At 40.7% G+C, this 18,858-nt stretch overlaps 1 protein-coding gene across 2 annotated transcripts in view; it reads right to left on the reverse strand.

The window, feature by feature from the left end:
* The window catches only part of PIP5K1B (phosphatidylinositol-4-phosphate 5-kinase type 1 beta), a 333,854-nt gene that overhangs the window by 187,244 nt on the left and 127,752 nt on the right, over window positions 1-18,858 (reverse strand). For both annotated transcript variants that reach the window (XM_053656318.1, XM_053656317.1), the window contains exons 2-3: window positions 13,942-14,026; window positions 8,424-8,492 (exon numbers count right to left, since the gene is read on the reverse strand). In XM_053656318.1, the coding sequence (XP_053512293.1) occupies window positions 8,424-8,492 (69 nt within the window). In that variant the 5' untranslated portion in view covers window positions 13,942-14,026. The remainder of the gene's footprint in view (window positions 1-8,423; window positions 8,493-13,941; window positions 14,027-18,858) is intronic.

The following is an 18,858-nucleotide window of genomic DNA, read 5'->3' on the forward strand; positions in this document are numbered from 1 at the left end:
GTTATTGCAATATTGTTCATTATATTCCCTACACTTTGCCTTACATCCCCATGCTTCTTTGTAACTACCAATTAGTACTTCTTATTCGATCACCTTTTTTCACCCCACCCCCCAACACCCCATCCCTCCACTTCCCCCACCTCCAGGCCTTCATCAATTTCTTCTCTGTATGTGTGGGTCTGTTTCTATTTTATTTATTCTGTTCTTTAGATTCCACGTATAAGTGATATCGTGTGCTATGTGTCCTAAAAACACAGTGGCAGCTCACTAATAGGTGTACAGCTTTCTTATTTCTGAAGCCACTGCTCTTGGGCAGGACACAGTGCCCCGCTCCAGCACTCACTCTCTGCCCTTCCGTGCCCAGGCTGGACCGAGACCAGCACCAGGATGCTCGTGTCTGGTCTCTCCTTGAGCCCAGTGTAGTGGGGGCAGCAATCACACTGGAGGCCACGGTCAGTTCTAAGCAAACTAATCTGGTTAAGAATCTGAGGCCGAGGGATCATGCTGTTGCTAATAGAAACAGTGACTTCACTCATTGGTATTCCACTTCTCCCAGGATGTGTTCACATCTGCTAAACTGCCTGATCCTTGTAGCACTATGAGCTGGTCAGAGTAGGTATTAACTATACTTCATCAATGAGAAGAATTAAGACTCAGATCAACTAGGAAAAATGCCTAAGTTTACACAACTCGTAGCTCCTTGAGCTGGACTCACATCCAACCTCCACATAGAAGATAGTTTGGTCTGGCAAGGTTTTACAGCTTTGCTGCTACCAGCATTCTGATAATTCTTTGTTGTGGATTTTGTTATGTGCATTTTAGGATACAGCATCGCTGGCCTCTATATCCTAAATGCCAATAGCAACCTCCCTCCCCCACTTGTGACAACCAAAAATGTCTCCAGTCCTTGCCAAGTGTTCCCCAGGGAGCAGAAGTGGTGCTGGTTCAGAACCACTGGCTAAGTTAGGGGGTGGGGTTAAAGTGAGTTAGGATAACACTTGGAACGCCCTAGACCACTCTTCCTGGAGACCAATGTGGTTATTACTCATGACAATTGCTGCTCACTGCAAAGACACAGAGGCCTCAGTGAAGTTACCGAGTGTAGCTCCACCAGTGCAGAAAGCAAGTATCTTATTTTATAGAACTGGTGGCTTTTTAGGGCCTGAAGGAACAGAAGAGCAGTCATGGTATGAGATACACGCCAGCTGTCCCTCCCCATCTTAATGTTGGGAACCGCCCTGCCTGGTTTCAGAAGCTGTAACCCCCCATGGCTAAGGCTCAGTGAGCAACCTTCAGACCATAAGCCACTAAGGAGACAAAGCTTATCTCCCAGGCAGGGGCACCGCCTCTGCTCCTTTTACTTCATCCTGCCTGGCCCCCAACGCTTGATCATTAGCCAACGATGGGGAAGATTCCTCAAGGGAGGGATGATGTAAGACAGGCACGATCATGGGGGGCCCCAGGGAAGGACTTGAGGGCTACAGAAAAAGGGGGTGATATGGTAGACCCTTGCCCCTCATCTCTGACATAGCTGAGTCCTCATTCTGTCCGAAAGAAGTCTTCTAATCTCTTGGCTGCCTTACTTCCCCTGCCTGACTTAAGCCTGAAACAATGCCAGTGGTGGGTGCAGCCCTGTCTTGCAAAGGACAGGTTCCCCAGGGTGGGCAGGCGAAGAAAGAATATGTAAAATTCAATGAAACCTACTTTGCTAATGCCCTCAATTTAAAGGATAAGGGTCCAAGCAGGAAGTGAGTTTGTTCCCATTTAACTATCTGACCCTGACTCAGAATAAGCCCTCAGAGTTCTCTAAATGTTATCTATTGTTGAATCATTTCTGTCTGACAATGATTGATGAGCTTTATGCATACACCCTGTATTCCTATGCACATAGTCCATAAGTCTGTCAAGGCAAGGGTCACGGCGCCCTCCTGTTGAGAGAGAAGCCGCACCATCCCTTTTCCTCCACAGGACTCAGCAGTCCCTGTGGATTTGTCTCGTATCTCATCCATAATGCTGCAGACACTGTGGGCTGGTGTCCGTGTCATATTAAAATGTTACTCACTCAAAATTAAATATGCATAAATGGTGAATGCAGAAAAGATTCATCCAACTCAAGATTCCCACCACCTGCTTCTCCCACAGGCAGCCAATGTTAGTAGCTGCCTCCATATCTTCCAAGAGATATTTTATTTACTTATATATGTTTAAAATATTTTACTTATTTATTTTTAGAGAGGGGAAGGGAGGGAGAAAGAGAGGGAAAGAAACATTGTGTGGTTGCATCTTGCATGCTCCAGACTGGTGACGTGGCCCACGACCTAGGCATGTGCCCTGACCGGGAATCGAACCTGTGACCCTTTGGTTTTCAGGCTGGTACTCAATTCACTGAGCCATACCAGCCAGGGATCCCAGAGATATTTTATTAAAAAGCTTGTATTTAAGTAAATGCTTCCTCTTAGACTGAAGTATCTCTGAGGCATTACCTCACTCATATTTTAAAAAGTCATAAAAGACAGCTTTCCTTGCAACCTGGCAAGGAGCTGGCATGATTCCCTCCCTTCTCATCACCGCCTGCCTCCACTGATAGGGAAGCTGGCTAAGACACTGGAACTACAGGACATCCAGGGTCTTAAAAAATAAAACAAAACGGCAAAAACTGGGAAACGTGGGTCCAGGACCCTGTTTGTGTCCTCGCCTGGTCAGTTTCCCAGCAGAGCGTCCAGACTGCTGACATCAGTGTGCCAGCCATGATGGAAATGGTGTAAGGTTACCGGCTCACCCGAGGATGGGGTGCTGGTGCCAAAGGCGGACGCCCTCCACACCCAAGGCAGTTTGCAGCAGTCAGCAGAACCTGAACCTCCCAGTACAGGCCTAGTGTGGGCAGGCCCAGGATGGAGGAAGAAGTATAGGGAGGGGCGAGGGGCCTGGAATGACAACTTCTTCTGGGTGGAGAGGTGGGAGAGAAAGAAACTCAAATGATGGTGGTGAGCATTTCCCATGCCAGTCCACGTCCAGGGGGATGGGAACACTGATCAATTCTGATGGGCAAATTTGGACATCATAGGGCTGGAGACATCTCCTTGACTGTGTCCTCTTAATGCCCATCTTGTTTAGGTGACTTGGGATAAGTAATTTAACCATGTTGACATCTGTTTGTTTTAGAAGGGTGAGGGTGGAGTGGGCAATTTCTTCACATACGAAATGGGAAAAACTTAGGTCTCTGGGATTGGTATTTTACCTGAGTAAACTGACGCCCTGCCTTTTGCTCTTTTCTAAGTTTATCACCTTATTTAAAACAAAAAACAACAACAAAAAAACCCTCTTCCTCTAACTTCTCTAATTCTAACAATGGCAGACATTTTATGGTTATTACTCAGACTGGAAACTTTCAGGTCAGCCTTCATTGTTATTTGCACATGTGGTAAGCATTAGCCATATGTGCTTATTTAAACTGAATGGATTTGGCCCTGGCTGGGTAGCTCAGTTGGTTAGAGCACCATCCTAATACACCAAGGTTTGGGTTCAATCTCCAGTTAGGGCACATACAAGAAGCAACCAATGAATGCATCAATAAGTAAACAACAAATCAATGTTTCTCTTCCTCTCTCGCCCATTTCCTTTCTCTCTCTTAAAATCAGTAAACATAAATAAATTAATTACTTAAATTGAACTGACTTTAAAATTAAAAATTCATTCCTCAGACACACCGACTACATTTCAAATAATTCACAGCCACGTGCAGCTTGTAACTCCTGTATTAGTGCAGATTAGAGAACATTTCCATCATCACAGCAAGTTCTAATGAACAGCGCTGGACTCAAACCAGCACCCAAGACTGGCTGTCATTTGGAGGCAGCCCATATTTCCCAAATTGCCTGCAACGTGCCCCAAACACTGCCACTTAGCTGTGTCTAGGCCAGGCGCTCCCATCCCTCTAACAAATAAGGTTCCTTTCTGACTCCATGCCTGTGCAGATTCCCAGCCATTAAGACAAATAAGGAGGTAAATCAGCACAGTCACCTAAGGAGTGAGGTTTTTCTGCCATGGTAAAAAATGAGACGTGTCTGAAATTTTTATCCCAGCAAAAAACGCTGTGCCAACAAGCAAGCCCAAGGAAAGGCCTTTTCCCCGGAAGACTGCCATGAGCTCCAGGTTCATCAGGACTTGCTAGAGGATTAAGTGAGATGTCATGTGTCTTGGCACTTAATACCAACTTGAGTCACTGATTTTTCCACATGGGCCCGTATGTTTTCTCTTAAATAAGTTGCATGGTCATAGGAAGCAGGGACCAGATCTTACACCAATTCCTCCTGCATCTTAGTCTTCTGTCTCCCATATCTACCCAGATAGTATGGATGTTGCAAAACTGGTCCCTGCATGAGGGTCAAAGGTGATCGACTGTATGTTGTTTTGTCCAGAGTATACTTTTGAAAATTTTTGAACCAATTGCCCACCTTTAAAAATGGGAAGGTTTCATATGAGAATCCACATTTTTGGTATGTTGAGAAGCCTGGCAGTCCTGAGTGAGCGCTCATGCATAGCTCCATTAGCTGCGGCTGAGTGCCACATGCCCCCTTTATAGGTGTGCATTTTCCTGTTTACCACTTTCCTTCCTTGTTACCTGCCTGGCCCCGAAGGCTTTTGCCTTTACAACTCTTATGGAATGCACTCAGTAAATGAACTGAGACTGGAAATAACTGCACTCTATAAACACAGCGAGGCAGCCCTTAATGTCTGCCTAGCTCATTGTTTTAACATGATTGTTTTAAACAGCTAAAATCAAAATTCTCATTTTAGCCATTAACTGGAGCCATTAACCTCACCAACAGACTTTAGCTATTCTTTCTGATAATGGAGCTGATAACAGATTAGAAAAATGGACAACTGGAAGAACAAGAAGCAGCCAGCTTAAATAATCACATGCAAATGATTGAGATCCAGAATGTACAACATTGTTCCATGAACAGTGAGTGTTTCCTAAGAACACGTGGAAATCAGCATCTACTGTGCTGAGCGTTGCTGGCCGCTGCCCAGGAAATCAGGGGACTGATACAGACAACCTTAGCCTGTGTGTTAGCTCTAACCCACACTGATTGCTCCTCTTTTGGACATTTTGTTATAGACTGCTTGTGTTCTAAATTTGTTTTCATGTCTTCATTTCTCCACTTGACTGTAAGTTCCATATAAACTCCTTTGCTATCCTTCTCAACGCCTGGTATAATAGATTGGGAGGTGGTTCCTAACCCAGGGCCTGCAGGTTGGCTTCAGCCACAGGCAAATACCCAGCTGGGCCATCAAAGCTTCTTATTAAAAAGGTGCGTACCTCACAGTCAGGGCTTTAGCGCTGGGGAAAAAATTTAACTTTAAGGTATTTGTAAAAGAAAAAAACAATAGTTAATGAAATGGTTGGTGGCCTTGATGACACTTACCTAGTCTGTTATCATTCCCAGTTTTTTGTCATTTGCATATTTGAAAAGCATAGCTTTTATATTTCCATTAAGGTCATGGGTAAAAATTGCCAAGCCTCACAGGGTCGGTTCATGCATCATGCTGGTAGAGACTAAGTCTACAGGGAGCAAAACTGTCATTCTTGGGAACGTGAGTCCAATCAGGCACCAACATGCCAGTCCTAACATTCACTCCATCTGTCTCTCCCTTGTCTGAAAGGATGCCGCACCAGTCCTCAGGTGCCTTTAAATCAAGATGCATAACACCAGAGCACTCTCCTTATCAGTGATTGATTGAATGCTTATCTCATGATAGGAAATGCAGTTAATTTGACAAACACTACCTTTATAAAGCTCTGCAGGTTTGGGGAGATGTGTTCCTTGTTTAAAGGTACAGAAACCATGTGTTTACTAATCCATGCTCACGTTATGCCAAGGAGCAGTCTCACATACATCCGGTTTCCAGCAGGTACCTTTTCTTCATTTTTGAAAATAGGGATGATATTTGCCTATCTCCTGCCTTTTGACAGAACTTTTCCATTCCTCTGACTTTTCAAAGCTCACGTTCAGTGGTTTCCTTGTTCTAGCTTCAAGTTCTTTCATCTAGGAAATGGCTCATCTGGGCTGAGGGACAAGCATATTTGCAATAGTTAATATGACTCTTATTATCACCTCTTCTAACTGCACCACAAACACCACCATTTTCACAGTCTTTCTGCTTAACTGAGGAGAAGGAAATTGAGTAACTCAGCTGGGCTTTTACTTGTCCGCAAAGCAACACTTGCTCTCGGTGATCCCTGCTTGCTGTGTGTATCAACACCATGTGTACTGAGGACCCAAGTCCTGGGCAGTACGCTGGTTTTGGGTGCTTTTCTTGCACAGAGGCTACATGGCTCCTCCCATTGCTTATGTTCCTTTTAACATAAGAAGTCATCAAAAGCATTCCCATGCCATCACGCATCTTAAAAAATTGTTGATGGGGTTTTTTTAGGTTTTTTTGTTTTTTATCCTCTTAAGTTCCCTGCATCCTGCACCTTCTCTTACTGGAATTATTTGTTCTCTTTAGAATCTGATTTTTAGTTTTACAACTTTCCCAATATTGTCAAGTCAAACATCCTTTAGAGAAATTAATCATCCCTACGATATTATTAAAAACTCACTTTATTAAATGCTTAGACAGGGCATGCGTACCAAACTCTAAGATGTCATGGTCACATTCTATTACCTCTGAGTCACTAAAGAGCTCCTGCAAGTCCGAATTCAGTCAAGAATCGTAGTGCATTTGATGCTGATTCAGAAAACTGCCCGAAACTGATCAGAAGTAATGACAGGCTGGCAATTTGACCATCTCTATGTTGGTCACATGCTTGGTTGAATTTACAAGAAGTCTAACATAAATGAGATAGGATTTGGTTTTCCACCGGTGCCTAAAAAGAAATAGTGTATTGTTGCCTTTGGCCAGATGCACAAATTTTATAACAGGACTCTGACTTCTGAGCACTTGAATCTTCACCCAAGTCTTCCCCAAGCACATCATTATTTAGGATGGCACCCTCCCTGTTCATATTTCTAGGTTTGGCTGAGTAGAAAAGTCAGAAGACAAGCTACACCAGAAAAAACGGTATATTTTCCTATATAAAAATAGAACAGGAGCCTTGGCCGGGTGACTCAGCTGGTTGGAGCATCACGCCATACACCAAAATACTGCTGTTTGATTCCCGGTCAGGGAACATTCCTGGGTCATGGGTTTGATCCCTGGTGGGGATACCTATGGAGGGCGACCAGTCAGTGTTTCACTCTCACACTGGTGATCGATGTTTTTCTCTCTCTCTCCCTCTTCCTTCCTTTCTCTAAAATCAATAAAAACAAATCTTTGGATGAGGAAAAAAAAAAAAAAGGAACAGGAACCACATCCTGGTAGTTCCACACCCTGAACACGTGGACAGATCAAATGGCTCACGTACCTCATGACAAAAGTTCTTGCTGCTCTCTGTTAAAGAGCAAAATGCAAAAGGAAAAGTTGAGATATAATAAACCTTCCATACGTAAACCTCCTACTCACAAGATGAAAGGAGGACAAGGACTTTTTAAAAGCTAAAATGCACAGTCAATTTAAAATCAGGAGTAGCAGGGCCTAGGAATGGTAGCTTGGTTGCTAGGAGTCAAGGATTATGTCACAGAGGGGTAAGTAATGTACTCTGGGGAGTCTGGAAAGAGATTATGGCCAATGGCCACAAACACCGGATCTGAGAGGTTAGAAAGGGGTGGGACATGATTGCACCTTACATGCTTTTTTAAAATACAAAGGTAGAAAATGTTTAGTATTTGGTGGGAAGTAGTGAGCCAAAGAAAGGATTCACACACTGAACGAAGAACACTGCACACCCAGAGGGCCTTCTATACCATAGTGACTGTGGTGGGCAGGGACATGGCCTGCCAGAGACATCCATGTCCTAACCCTTAGGACCTCCGAATATGGCATTACATGGCAGCAAGGAGTTAAGGGTGCAGACAAAATGAAGGTCGATAATCAGCTGACTTTAAAATAATGAGCTTACCCTGGATTATCCAGGAGGGCTCCATGTTATCACAAGGGTTCTTTAAAGTATCAAGGTAATACAGCCTGGGAAAGACTAGCCTTTGTTAGCTTGGAAGCTAGAAGAGAATTGTGACAAAGGAATGCAGGCCTCCTGGAAAAGAACACAGACTCTCCCTCAGAGCCCCCAGAAAGGGCAATGGCCCTGCGGACACGTGGATCCCGGCAGGGTGGGACCCACGTCAGACATGTGACCTACAGGACTGCAAGGTAATACGTTTGTGTTGTATGGACCACCACGTTTGTGGTCATTTGTTGCAATGGCAATAGGCAACCAAGGCAGTACCTTATCTACAAGTATCTTGAACAATATTAATGTTCCAAGCAATAAAAGTGTTCCTCTTTCTGAACTGACCAAAGAAAATAAAACACGCACTCACCTTTTTATAGGTTTTTTCTTCGTTCTGTTTTCCAGGGGCAGCATCTCCATTTCCAGCAGCAGACGACATCTACAAGAGAAAAACACCCCCGTCTGAATTCACAACTCTACTCTGAAATACAATAAGCTAATAATATTGTTAACTAGAGGATCTACTTTAGTTAAGTATATTTTTGTTGTTATTGCTCTTTCTCAGGATACTAAAAAAAAAAAAAAAAAAAATCAGGGGTCCCCAGTCTATCCGAAATAAACCCTTCCTTCTCAATCATGTTGGTGGTACACGTCACTCCCCAGGAAAGATGCTGTGGAAGCCCAAGCCCATAGCATGTACGTACGTTTCTTTCCCAAAAGCCTTTATTTAATTTTTTCTGGTTATAGATGCTTCCAGTAAAAATATCCAGAAAGTACCAAAAAATAAGAATCAGAACACAAAATCACTCAAATCTACTACCCTCGGGCCACTGCACCGTTCAGTCCGACACATTTGCTGCCACCTTTTGTTCCATGTACTTCCACACTAAAAATATGATGATACCATCTTACACTTTTTCACTAAACATTTATGTCAATGACTTTCAATCTGTGCCACAAGAACTTTTAAAACAGGCAACACCTGACTCTTTAGTCAGGGGCACTGACCTCTATTTGTCTCTTAGACAAATAAAAAATGACAACAGCCAATGCAAGAACAGCCATCTGGTGTGAATGAATTGAAGTGATACCTATTTTTTTTTGTCAGATCGGCAAAAAACATAATACACTTTTTGGTGTGCTGCAGAATTTTAGTAATTAGTTTATGAGTGGCATGAGATGAAAAAGGTTGAAAATAGCTGGTTTATGTCATAAGTATTTTCCCATTTGATTATAACTATTTCATTGTAAGAATAAACTTTTTTTCCAGTTGCAAGGTGTCACTGTGTAAACACAATTGTATATTAAAGAATAGTTGATGTAGTCCAAGGGTTTTGCCTCTACAAATAATTATTTTACACTTCTGTCTTTTGTCCACCTTCAATCAATGTTCTCCTGGACTAGAATCCTAGAAACACAGGTCATTAAAAAATAGAAAACTCTCACTACATACTGCTACATTTCCTTCCGAGAAGAATATACCCATTTACACCGTCAGCAGTGAGTTGGAGCTGGTTTCACTATGTGCTTAGTAAACACTATTATCATTTCTAACTTGACAGGTTAAAGAAAGCATCTCCTAAATTTCAATTTGCATCTTTGAAAATTATTAGTAAAGGTTAACATTGTTTGCATATCTTTTTTTTTTTTTTAGCTCACTGCATTTCTTCTTTTGAGTTTTCTATTGTTTTGTCCATTTATCCAGTAAGGGTTTTGGTGTTTTAGTTATTAATTTTGACCTATTATAACTATTGATAGTTGTTTCCTTACTGATTTTTATGTATCAACGTTATTAAGCTGTTTCCTAAGCACAGTATTAATATTTTATATGCTGCTGCCTTTAAATTTGGTGTATAGTCATGACAGGAAGTTTACATTTTTCATACTCAAAACTATTGACTACATTTTAGGTTTCTTCCAATGCTTTTAAATAAAATATTTTTTTCTATTGGGAGATATCAGATGTTTAAACATGTATTTCTCTCACTTTTAATGATGAGATTTTTGCACTTAAATTTTAATTCACTAAAAATTTTAAAACCAGTTATTTACATGTAAACAAGGATACTACACAATCAGGGAACCATGATGTCTAAGGGTCTTAAATTACGAGAAGAGCATTCTATACTCTCAGGAGGGGTAAAACTTCTTTCTCATAAGTCTTTGAAGCACATTTCAAATCCTGGGCCTTTAATAAACGAAGCGTGTGTGAAGCCTGAGGACCGGTGAGCCACTTCTCCGCACTGCAACTACCCGCCTGAGTTTCCTTGCCCTGCCATGCCCATGACGTGACTAAGAGCCTCCTGAGAAAATGCAAGAATAGACCACGGCAAGCCAACCTGATCACATCTACCTATCACTGCCCACCAGTCAAAGCATTCTCTTGATAAATTTTGAATTCCATTTCTGTTCATTCATTCTGTCCATTTAGGAGTCTGAAGGTCTCAAGGACGTGTTTCACACAGTACAGCTTCCATGCTGTATCTGCTTTATTTGTTTAAAGAATAATTAATTTTTTTAGTTTTTTCATAATCATTTGGTGAGTTTAAAATAGTATATTAGTGGAATTAGGATATCTGAAACGTGTGATAATATCAGCCTCGGGGGCTCATTTCACCCTGAGTAAAAGCCGAAAGGCCTATGAGACCCTCTACGAGGATTCACCCATCCTCTCCCTATTCCTTTTTGGACCTCAGCTCTTCTGAGTTACAGTATTTTTTAGACTATAAGACATACTCCCCCCACCAAATTTGGGAGGAAAGGGGTGTGTGTCTTACAGTCCAAATGTAGCTTACCTGGCTCACTGTGGGCGGGGATGTCAGCGGTGGAGCGGGGTCACAGGTTATTAAATATTTTACCACATTTTTGCTTCAAAAATTTTTTTGCCTATTTTCTAACTAGGTTCATGTTGTGGTCTGGTGCATCTTATAGTCCTAAAAATACGGTACTCCCCACTCACTGCCTCTGCTTCAGATGTTTTTTGCTGTTCCCCAAACACATCAGAATGCTGCTGCATTAACTATTTTTACTGCCTGAATAGGCAAGTGTAAACAGATAAGAATTAATCCCTGCTTATCTTCCTCAAGTCTTTGCTCAAATGTCAACATCTGCTTGCTGCTTAGCTGGACAGTCCTATCTGAAACGGCAACCTGTTCAGCTCCTCCTGGCCCCTATACCCCTGATTCACTCTTAACACACCTTCTTTTTTCTTTTTTTTTTCTATGTCTAACATACCATAGAGTTTACTTATTTCTTATAGTGGTTTTCTGTTTATTTTGGTTTGCCTCCTCCTAAAGAATTTAAACTCGACAAAAACAGAAATTTTAGTCTGGTTTGTTTACTAATGCACCTCAAATACCTAAATTGTACCCAGGACCTAGTACGTGCTTAATAAATATTTGTAGAATAAAATAATAAATAAATGGGTAAGGAAGATGAGATGATGCCATTAGATCAGTGTAGGCTGTATGGATCCCATCTATCTGCTGAGTGCTCTGTGCTGGGGAAGAGAGCTGATCCCTCCAAGGAAGGTGACGAAGGCATTTCTGAGCTGCAGACACCACCCGTCACACTGTATTCGGATTCCTGGAAGGGGCCGGTGGCATGGTAACGGTAGTTAGTCGGCGTGGAATAGACAGCCACAGTCACCTGTTATAACTTCCTCCATAAATGAGAAAGATTTTTAGGCTATAGGTGTTTCAGTAGAAATAATCTCCATGTAGAATTTAAACCACTGTTAAAAATGTAAACTATTCCTGAATATGCCACATGGTCACCTTTCTGACACAACCACTCTCAAATTATCTGCAAATTAATTTGGATTAAATTAAGTGTTAAAAAAATATGAAAAGGGCTCCTTGATTATTTTAATCAAATATATGATTATTCATTATTTTTCAATCATTTTAAAATTTAAAACTAAAATTTAGAATTTTAAAGGTAATATTTGTTTTTATCTTAATTTATTTGAAATATACAAATAAGAAAATAAAACTATCACCTTTAACTAGCTATCCAGAAATACGATGGTTAATATTTGGCTATTTCACTGTCAATCTTTCCAAATACGTGTTTGTTTTTTTTTAACAAAACTGGAAGCATGTATTATATATAATATTGTATTTGCCCTTTTACTTAACTTTATACCATAAACATTTTTCTGTATCCCTAAGTATTAATTGGAAATAATTTCTAATGTTTGAATAATATAACATTTTATCATAATTCAATATTTATTAATGGACATTTGGGATGCATCCTATTTTTGTTACAAATAAAACTGTACTCTGTGTTCTTATACCAACAGCACAACTAATTGGAGCTGCCACGGATTTCTAGAACAATATCTGCTGGGTAAAATGCCACGCCTACTGTGTATCTCTTCCAGCATCACATATTTTTGTTTAAAATCAAACAATGCACTTTGCCAATTTAACTTTAGGCAAAAATATCATTTTATACTACATTTACATGATCAGTAATAAGAATAAACATTTTCTGTCTTGTTTAGTTCTTTCTTTATATTTCTTTATTGAACTGCCTACACAAAAACTTGAGTTCATTTTTTATGAGGGTATGTTTGTGTCCGACTTACTTTGTACTAATGATAATAAAGAAGAGTAGGATTTTTCTCTAGCCGCCAACTGTTTCATAGGGCCAAGAGCATTAACACTTCACTGAGGAATGCCATTGAAGTAACTTCACTTCTGAGACTTTGCAGCTTTTAAAATGGAAAATCTTTAAGAGCAACTCTGAAGGGAGTTTGAAAAAACAACCATAATAAGGAGTTGACTAATGGGCATAAATGAAGGACAGATGCTGAGCTGGTTTGTTTTATTATTTTGTAAATCACCCCTGACTGAACAGTAGGGAAAAGGAGGAGGGAAATAGGTAAACTTGTTTTTTAAAAAACAATTCCCTTTAAGCAGCACAAAACAGATCACTGTAATAAAGGGAGATCATGAAATGTCACCTGGATTCAAAGGTTTGTTTGTTTTTTTCCTGGAGGGCAATGTTTAACAAAGGTCACACACACCTATGAACCAGGACATCTGTGTCAGTGAGGCAAATGAGATGCTTGGGATGTCTGAGTAAACTGCAAACAGCTATTCAAATAGTTACCGTGGTTAATTACTCCTTGCTCCTAGGCTTTCGATGTCCCTGTACCAGTTAAGTGCATCACTTATAATGAAAGCCAAGGGAAGTATGAATTAAAAGCATTGTTTTCAAAAAAACATTTTAATCAGCCCTGGCTGGTGTAGCTGAGTGGACTGAGCAAGGGCCTGTAAAGCAAAGGGTCGCTAGTTCGATTCCCAGTCAGGGCACACACCTGGATTGCAGGCCAGGTCCCCAGTAGGGGACACATGAGAGGTAACCACACACTGATGTTTCTCTCCCACTCTTTCTCATTCCCTTCCCCTCTCTAAAAATAAAATATTAAAAAAAAACATTTTAATTACCTATATGTCTATGTATACACAAAAGGAGGGAGAAAAGAAATTCATAGAAATGTTTGTGATTATCTACAGGTGATGGAGTATGAAAGCTTTGGGTTTTCATTTCACATATGCTCTATTCTTCAAGTATTCTGCAGTGAGCACTGCTATATATAAAAACAAGGAACATACTAATGCCATTCAGAAACTTAATCGCACACAGTAATTACCAGCAGAGACCACACCCCCTGGCTCTGCCTCTTTAAGCATAGTGACATTCACAAAATGTCCTGTTTCTATTTGCTTGTTGCTTATTCTAAGTTTGATAAAGTTACAGGTCATGAACTAGATACAGGATTCAGAATATTTGTGAATATGTATAAAATGAAAGAGGTACAAGCTCTGTAATCAGTCAGTTGGAATACATTGAAAATACAGTCTATATTTCCTTACCTTAGTAAATGAAATGGCAAGTCATCTGCTATTGGTCATCATGGTCAGCGTACTCATTGTTGAGACTGTTTTCTTTCCCAGGTTCCTGTTAAAACAGAAATCACTGGTCATTATCTTTTCATAGATCCACCTCATCTCCCTAAAAGGATCACAGGTGGCTATCAGGATACGTACTATGCAATCAGTTAAAGCTAAAATAAAGCAAAGAATGTGTGTGAGGGCAAAACAAAGGTGGAGAGAAGGAGATGAGGCCAGCAGTACGAGCTATGCATAGAATGTAAGCCTCATGACCCTGCAGTCCCCAATTTCACTGAGATCACTAGTGGTCACAGCAAATGAAGAAATGATCAGCTACCTGAATGTCCAATGTCCATAAGTTAGAGCAAACAAGTTGCTCAGAGGAATCACAGGTATCAGTTGATTGGGGCTGGAACAGAAATTTCTCCTGTGGGTCTTCACAAAGGAGACCCCATATGATGTGTGGACAATTTTCCAACAATATCCTTGTGGTACATCAACTGTGATTTTCATGAGGGTTGCTTAGATGACACACATCCAAGACCAATTCAACAAACCTCCCTTGCCGTAATAATGTTTTCATACAGAAAAGATACTGACTTGTGCTAACTAATTTTAAAGTACAGAGACACATAAAGTAAAAATGATAAAGACTCACTGTATCTCCTTACCCTGAGATAACTATTGTTAATGGTTTGTTGTACATCCTTCCCAAATCTTCCCTATGCTGGTTCATACATACACACACAGACATACTTTTTCTGCTTGGTCTTGACAGTGTTTCAGATTTCTTTCAAATCTACATATCTGTCTCATTTTTAAATAACTGTAATATATTCCACATGATGAATAACCATCATTTAATCAACCACTCCCTTCAGGATGAACATTCAGACTGTTGCTGGGTTTGGCTATGATAACCTGGGCAGGAATAAACAGCCTGCTCAAACATCTTTAAAGTGCTAGCAATTTCACTTCTGTGGGAAAGAATCCTGGAAGTTGGGCCGAACTTGATAAGCGCGTGGACTATCTGGAGGGCCCCTGCTGCACTTCTTTCAGTTAAAGAGCCGAAGCAACCGGTCCAGTGCTGTGCAAAGAGTACCTGCCCCCTGATGTATGTATCAGCACTGGATGTCTGCTCCCTTTAAAATGTTTGCAAGATCATGGCATCTTGGTCGCTTTAGTTTTTGTCCCGTTGCTGCTAAGGGGCTGACCCTTTTCATAGGTTCCTGCCCTTTGCCTATTTTATACTGTGCTGTTTATTTTTTTCTTTTAGAACCTATTTGCGACATGTCCTTGTCTATTAAACACTACTCTCTGTCCTATGAATTGTAAGCTACTGTAAATCTTTTGACTTAATTTATGTTGTCTTGTCAGGGAGACATTTTTAGTATGTACATAGTCAAATCTGCTAATTTTCCCTTTATGGAGTGTGGATTTACTATCTTACTTGGGAGAGTTCCCCCCAACCTGATGGTACACATGTATTCTATTATATTTTCTTCTAATGTCTTCATAGTTCCACTTATAACATTAGGTCTTGACTCCAAATGGAGCCTAACCTCATCATCTCCCAGATGGACAACTAATTGTCCCAACATCATTTTTCTTATAATCTATCTTTTCCTGACTAGAAAGGCATGCCACCTTTGACACATTATTAGTACTGTTTCCTACATACTTGAGTCTATTATAGACTTGACTACGTCTAAGATTTGCTTATTGATTCCTGAGCTAATATCACATATTTTAAATGCAGTAACATGACAGTATACTTTGATTTTTAAAAAAATGTATTTTACTGATTATGCCAATACAGTTGTCCCATTTCCCCCCTTCATTCCCCTCCACCCTGCACACCCCTCCCCCACCATTCACCCCCTTTAGTTTATGTCCATGTATCACACGTTCTTTAGATTCTATATTTCCCATACTATTCTTGCCCTCCCCCTATCTATTCTCTACCTACCATCTATGCTACTAATTTTCTGTACCTTCTCCCCCCTTCTCCTCCTCCCACTCCCCTGTTGCTAACCCTCCATGTGATCTCCATTTCTACGGTTCTACTCCTGATCTAGCTGTTCTCTTAGTTTGCTTTTGTTTTAGGTGTGGTTGTTAATAACTGTGAGTTGGCTGTCCTTTCACTGTTCATCTTTTTTTATCTTCTTTTTCTTAAATAAGTCCCTTTAACATTTCATATAATAAGGGCTTGGTGATGATGAACTTATTGAATTTGATCTTATCTGAGAAGCACTTTATCTGTTCTTCCATTCTAAATGAAAGCTTTGCTGGATAGAGCAATCTTGGTTGTAGGTCTTCAGATTTCATGACTTGGAATACTTCTTTCCAGCCCCTTCTTGCCTGTAAGGTCTCTTTTGAGAAATCAGCTGACAGTCTGATGGGAACTCCTTTGTAGGTGACTGTCCCCTTATCTCTGGCTGCTTCTAAAAGTCTCTCCTTCATTTTAATCTTGGCTAATATAATTCTGATGTGCCTTGGTGTATTCCTTCTTGGGTCCACCTTCTTTGGGACTCTCTGAGCTTCTTGGACTTCCTGGAAGTCTATTTCCTTTACCAGATTGGGGGAGTTCTCCTTTATTATTTGTTCAAATCAGTGTCCCACTTGCTGTTCCTCTTCCACTTCTGGTACTCCTATACTTCGGATATTGGAATGTTTAAAGATGTCCTGGAGGTTACTAAGCCTCTCCTCATTTTTTTTTTTTTGAATTCTTGTTTCTTCATTCTTTTGTTTGGTCTTTTTTTTTTTCTTCCTTCTGGTTCACTCCCTTGATTTGAGTCCCAGTTTCCTTTCCATCACTATTGGTTCCCTGTGCATTTCCCTTCATTTCAATTAGTTTAGCCTTCATATGTTCCTCTAATTTGTGGCTAAAATCAACCAGTTCTGTGAGCATTCTGATCACTAGTGTTTTGAACTGTGCATCTGATACGTTGGCTATCTCTTGGTCACTTAGAAGTATTGACTCTGGGGCTTTGATTTATTCTTCTGTTAGAGCTATGTTTTGGTCTGTTCCCGTCTGTTACATATGGGGGCAGAGCCTTAGATGTTCACCAGGGCAGGGCAACCCAGTTGCTGGGTTGTGATGCTATATGTGGGGGCGGGGTCAGAAAGGGGCAATGGCATTTTTTCCGCTTTCTCTTGTATTTCAGTCCCCTCTGCTGCTCTTGCAAGCAAACCAGGCCCCCCTGGTACTGGATCTTGGGCATGTGGGCCTGTGCACCCTCCAGGACCCTGTGGGTCTCTCCAACAAACTCTCTGTGAGCCTTGGAGCTTCTCCCGGCACCTGGACCCTGAAAGTCTTTCCAGTTGGTGCTTTTAGGCTTTAATTCCCATTGCTGGGGCCCTAGACTTCGAGGTCTGTCTCACTGCTCACTCCGTTGCCTGGTTTATCTACGTTCGAATGTGTGACCGCGGTCAGCCTGCTACCTTGCAACCTCACTGGGTCCACCCGTTGCCACCTCACACCTGCAATCTTCCAACCACCGCCTGCACACCTGGGTCCATCTGGCCACTTTTTCCTGCTATGACCCTGCTCCGCCAGCTGCTGGCCTCGCCCCTCTTATTGGTCTGGCTGAGTGGTTCATTGTTGTCGGACTTTCCTACAGTTCAATTTTCTGTATTTTGGTTGTGTTTTTGTCACTAAAACTTTGTTGTTTTTATTTATTTATATTATTTATTTTTGGGTTTTTTTGTTTTTTTAATTTATTTATTTTTATTGATTATGCCATTATAGTTGTTCTATTCCCCCCCCTTCATTCCCCTCCACCCTACCCCCCCTGTCCCCACTATTACCCTCCCTTTAGTTTATGACCATGTGTCTCAAGTTCTTTAGATTCAATATTTCCCATACTATTCTTGCCCCCCCCCAACTATTTTCTATCTACTGTCTATGCTACTTATTTTCTGTACCTTCTCCCCCCTTCTCCTCCTCCCACTCCCCTGTTGCTAACCCTCCTTGAGATCTTCATTTCTATGTTTCCACTCCTGATCTAGCTGTCCTTTTAGTTTGCTTTCGTTTTAGGTGTGGTTGTTAATGACTGTGAGTTTGCTGTCCTTTCACTGTTCATGTTTTTTTAACTTCTTTTTCTTAGATAAGTCCCTTTAACATTTCATATAATAGGGGCTTGGTGATGATGAACTCCTTGAATTTGATCTTATCTGAGAAGCACTTTATCTGTTCTTCCATTCTAAACGAAACCTACAAAGGAGTAACCATCAGACTGTCAGCGGATTTCTCAAAAGAGACCTTACAGGCAAGAAGGGGCTGGAAAGAGGTATTCCAAGTCATGAAATCCAAAGACCTACAACCAAGATTGCTCTATCCAGCAAAACTCTGTTGTTTTTAAACTTGGTTGTGACAGGAGGCACAGTGTTTCCACCTACGTCTCCATCTTCTACTTTGATCTTTAGTGGTGCAGGTTCCCCATACTATTTTTTTCTAAGTTTAGCAATTTTCTCACATTTATATTTTTAGATAGAATTTAAAATCACATTGATGGATCTGAAAATATGTCCCAAATCCAAGTTGGGATCCTGACTGGAGTTATATTTAATTTATATACTAATTTGAAAGGATTATTTTTTTAAGAATGTTGAGTTTTCTCCTTCAAAAATAGCTCCTTATTTCTAGAAATATTGTATCTTTTACTATTCTGTTACTTTTTGGGTTTGTCTCATATTTTATTGAATTCATTCCCAAATATTTTAGTTCGTCACTCTTTTACATAGGGATTTCTATATTTGCTTTTCTAAGCAGTTATTCACTCACAGAAAGAAAAACGACTGGGTTTCATCTATTGTCTTCCACCTAATCATTTTACCAAAACCACTTATTGAATTTTAGAAGATTTTAAGCAGAATCTCAGTCACATCACCTGTAAT

This window comes from Artibeus jamaicensis, unplaced genomic scaffold, assembly GCF_021234435.1.
Source record: "Artibeus jamaicensis isolate MK-2021 breed Jamaican fruit bat unplaced genomic scaffold, CSHL_Jam_final scaffold_1964, whole genome shotgun sequence".
Classification (NCBI taxonomy): domain Eukaryota; kingdom Metazoa; phylum Chordata; class Mammalia; order Chiroptera; family Phyllostomidae; genus Artibeus; species Artibeus jamaicensis.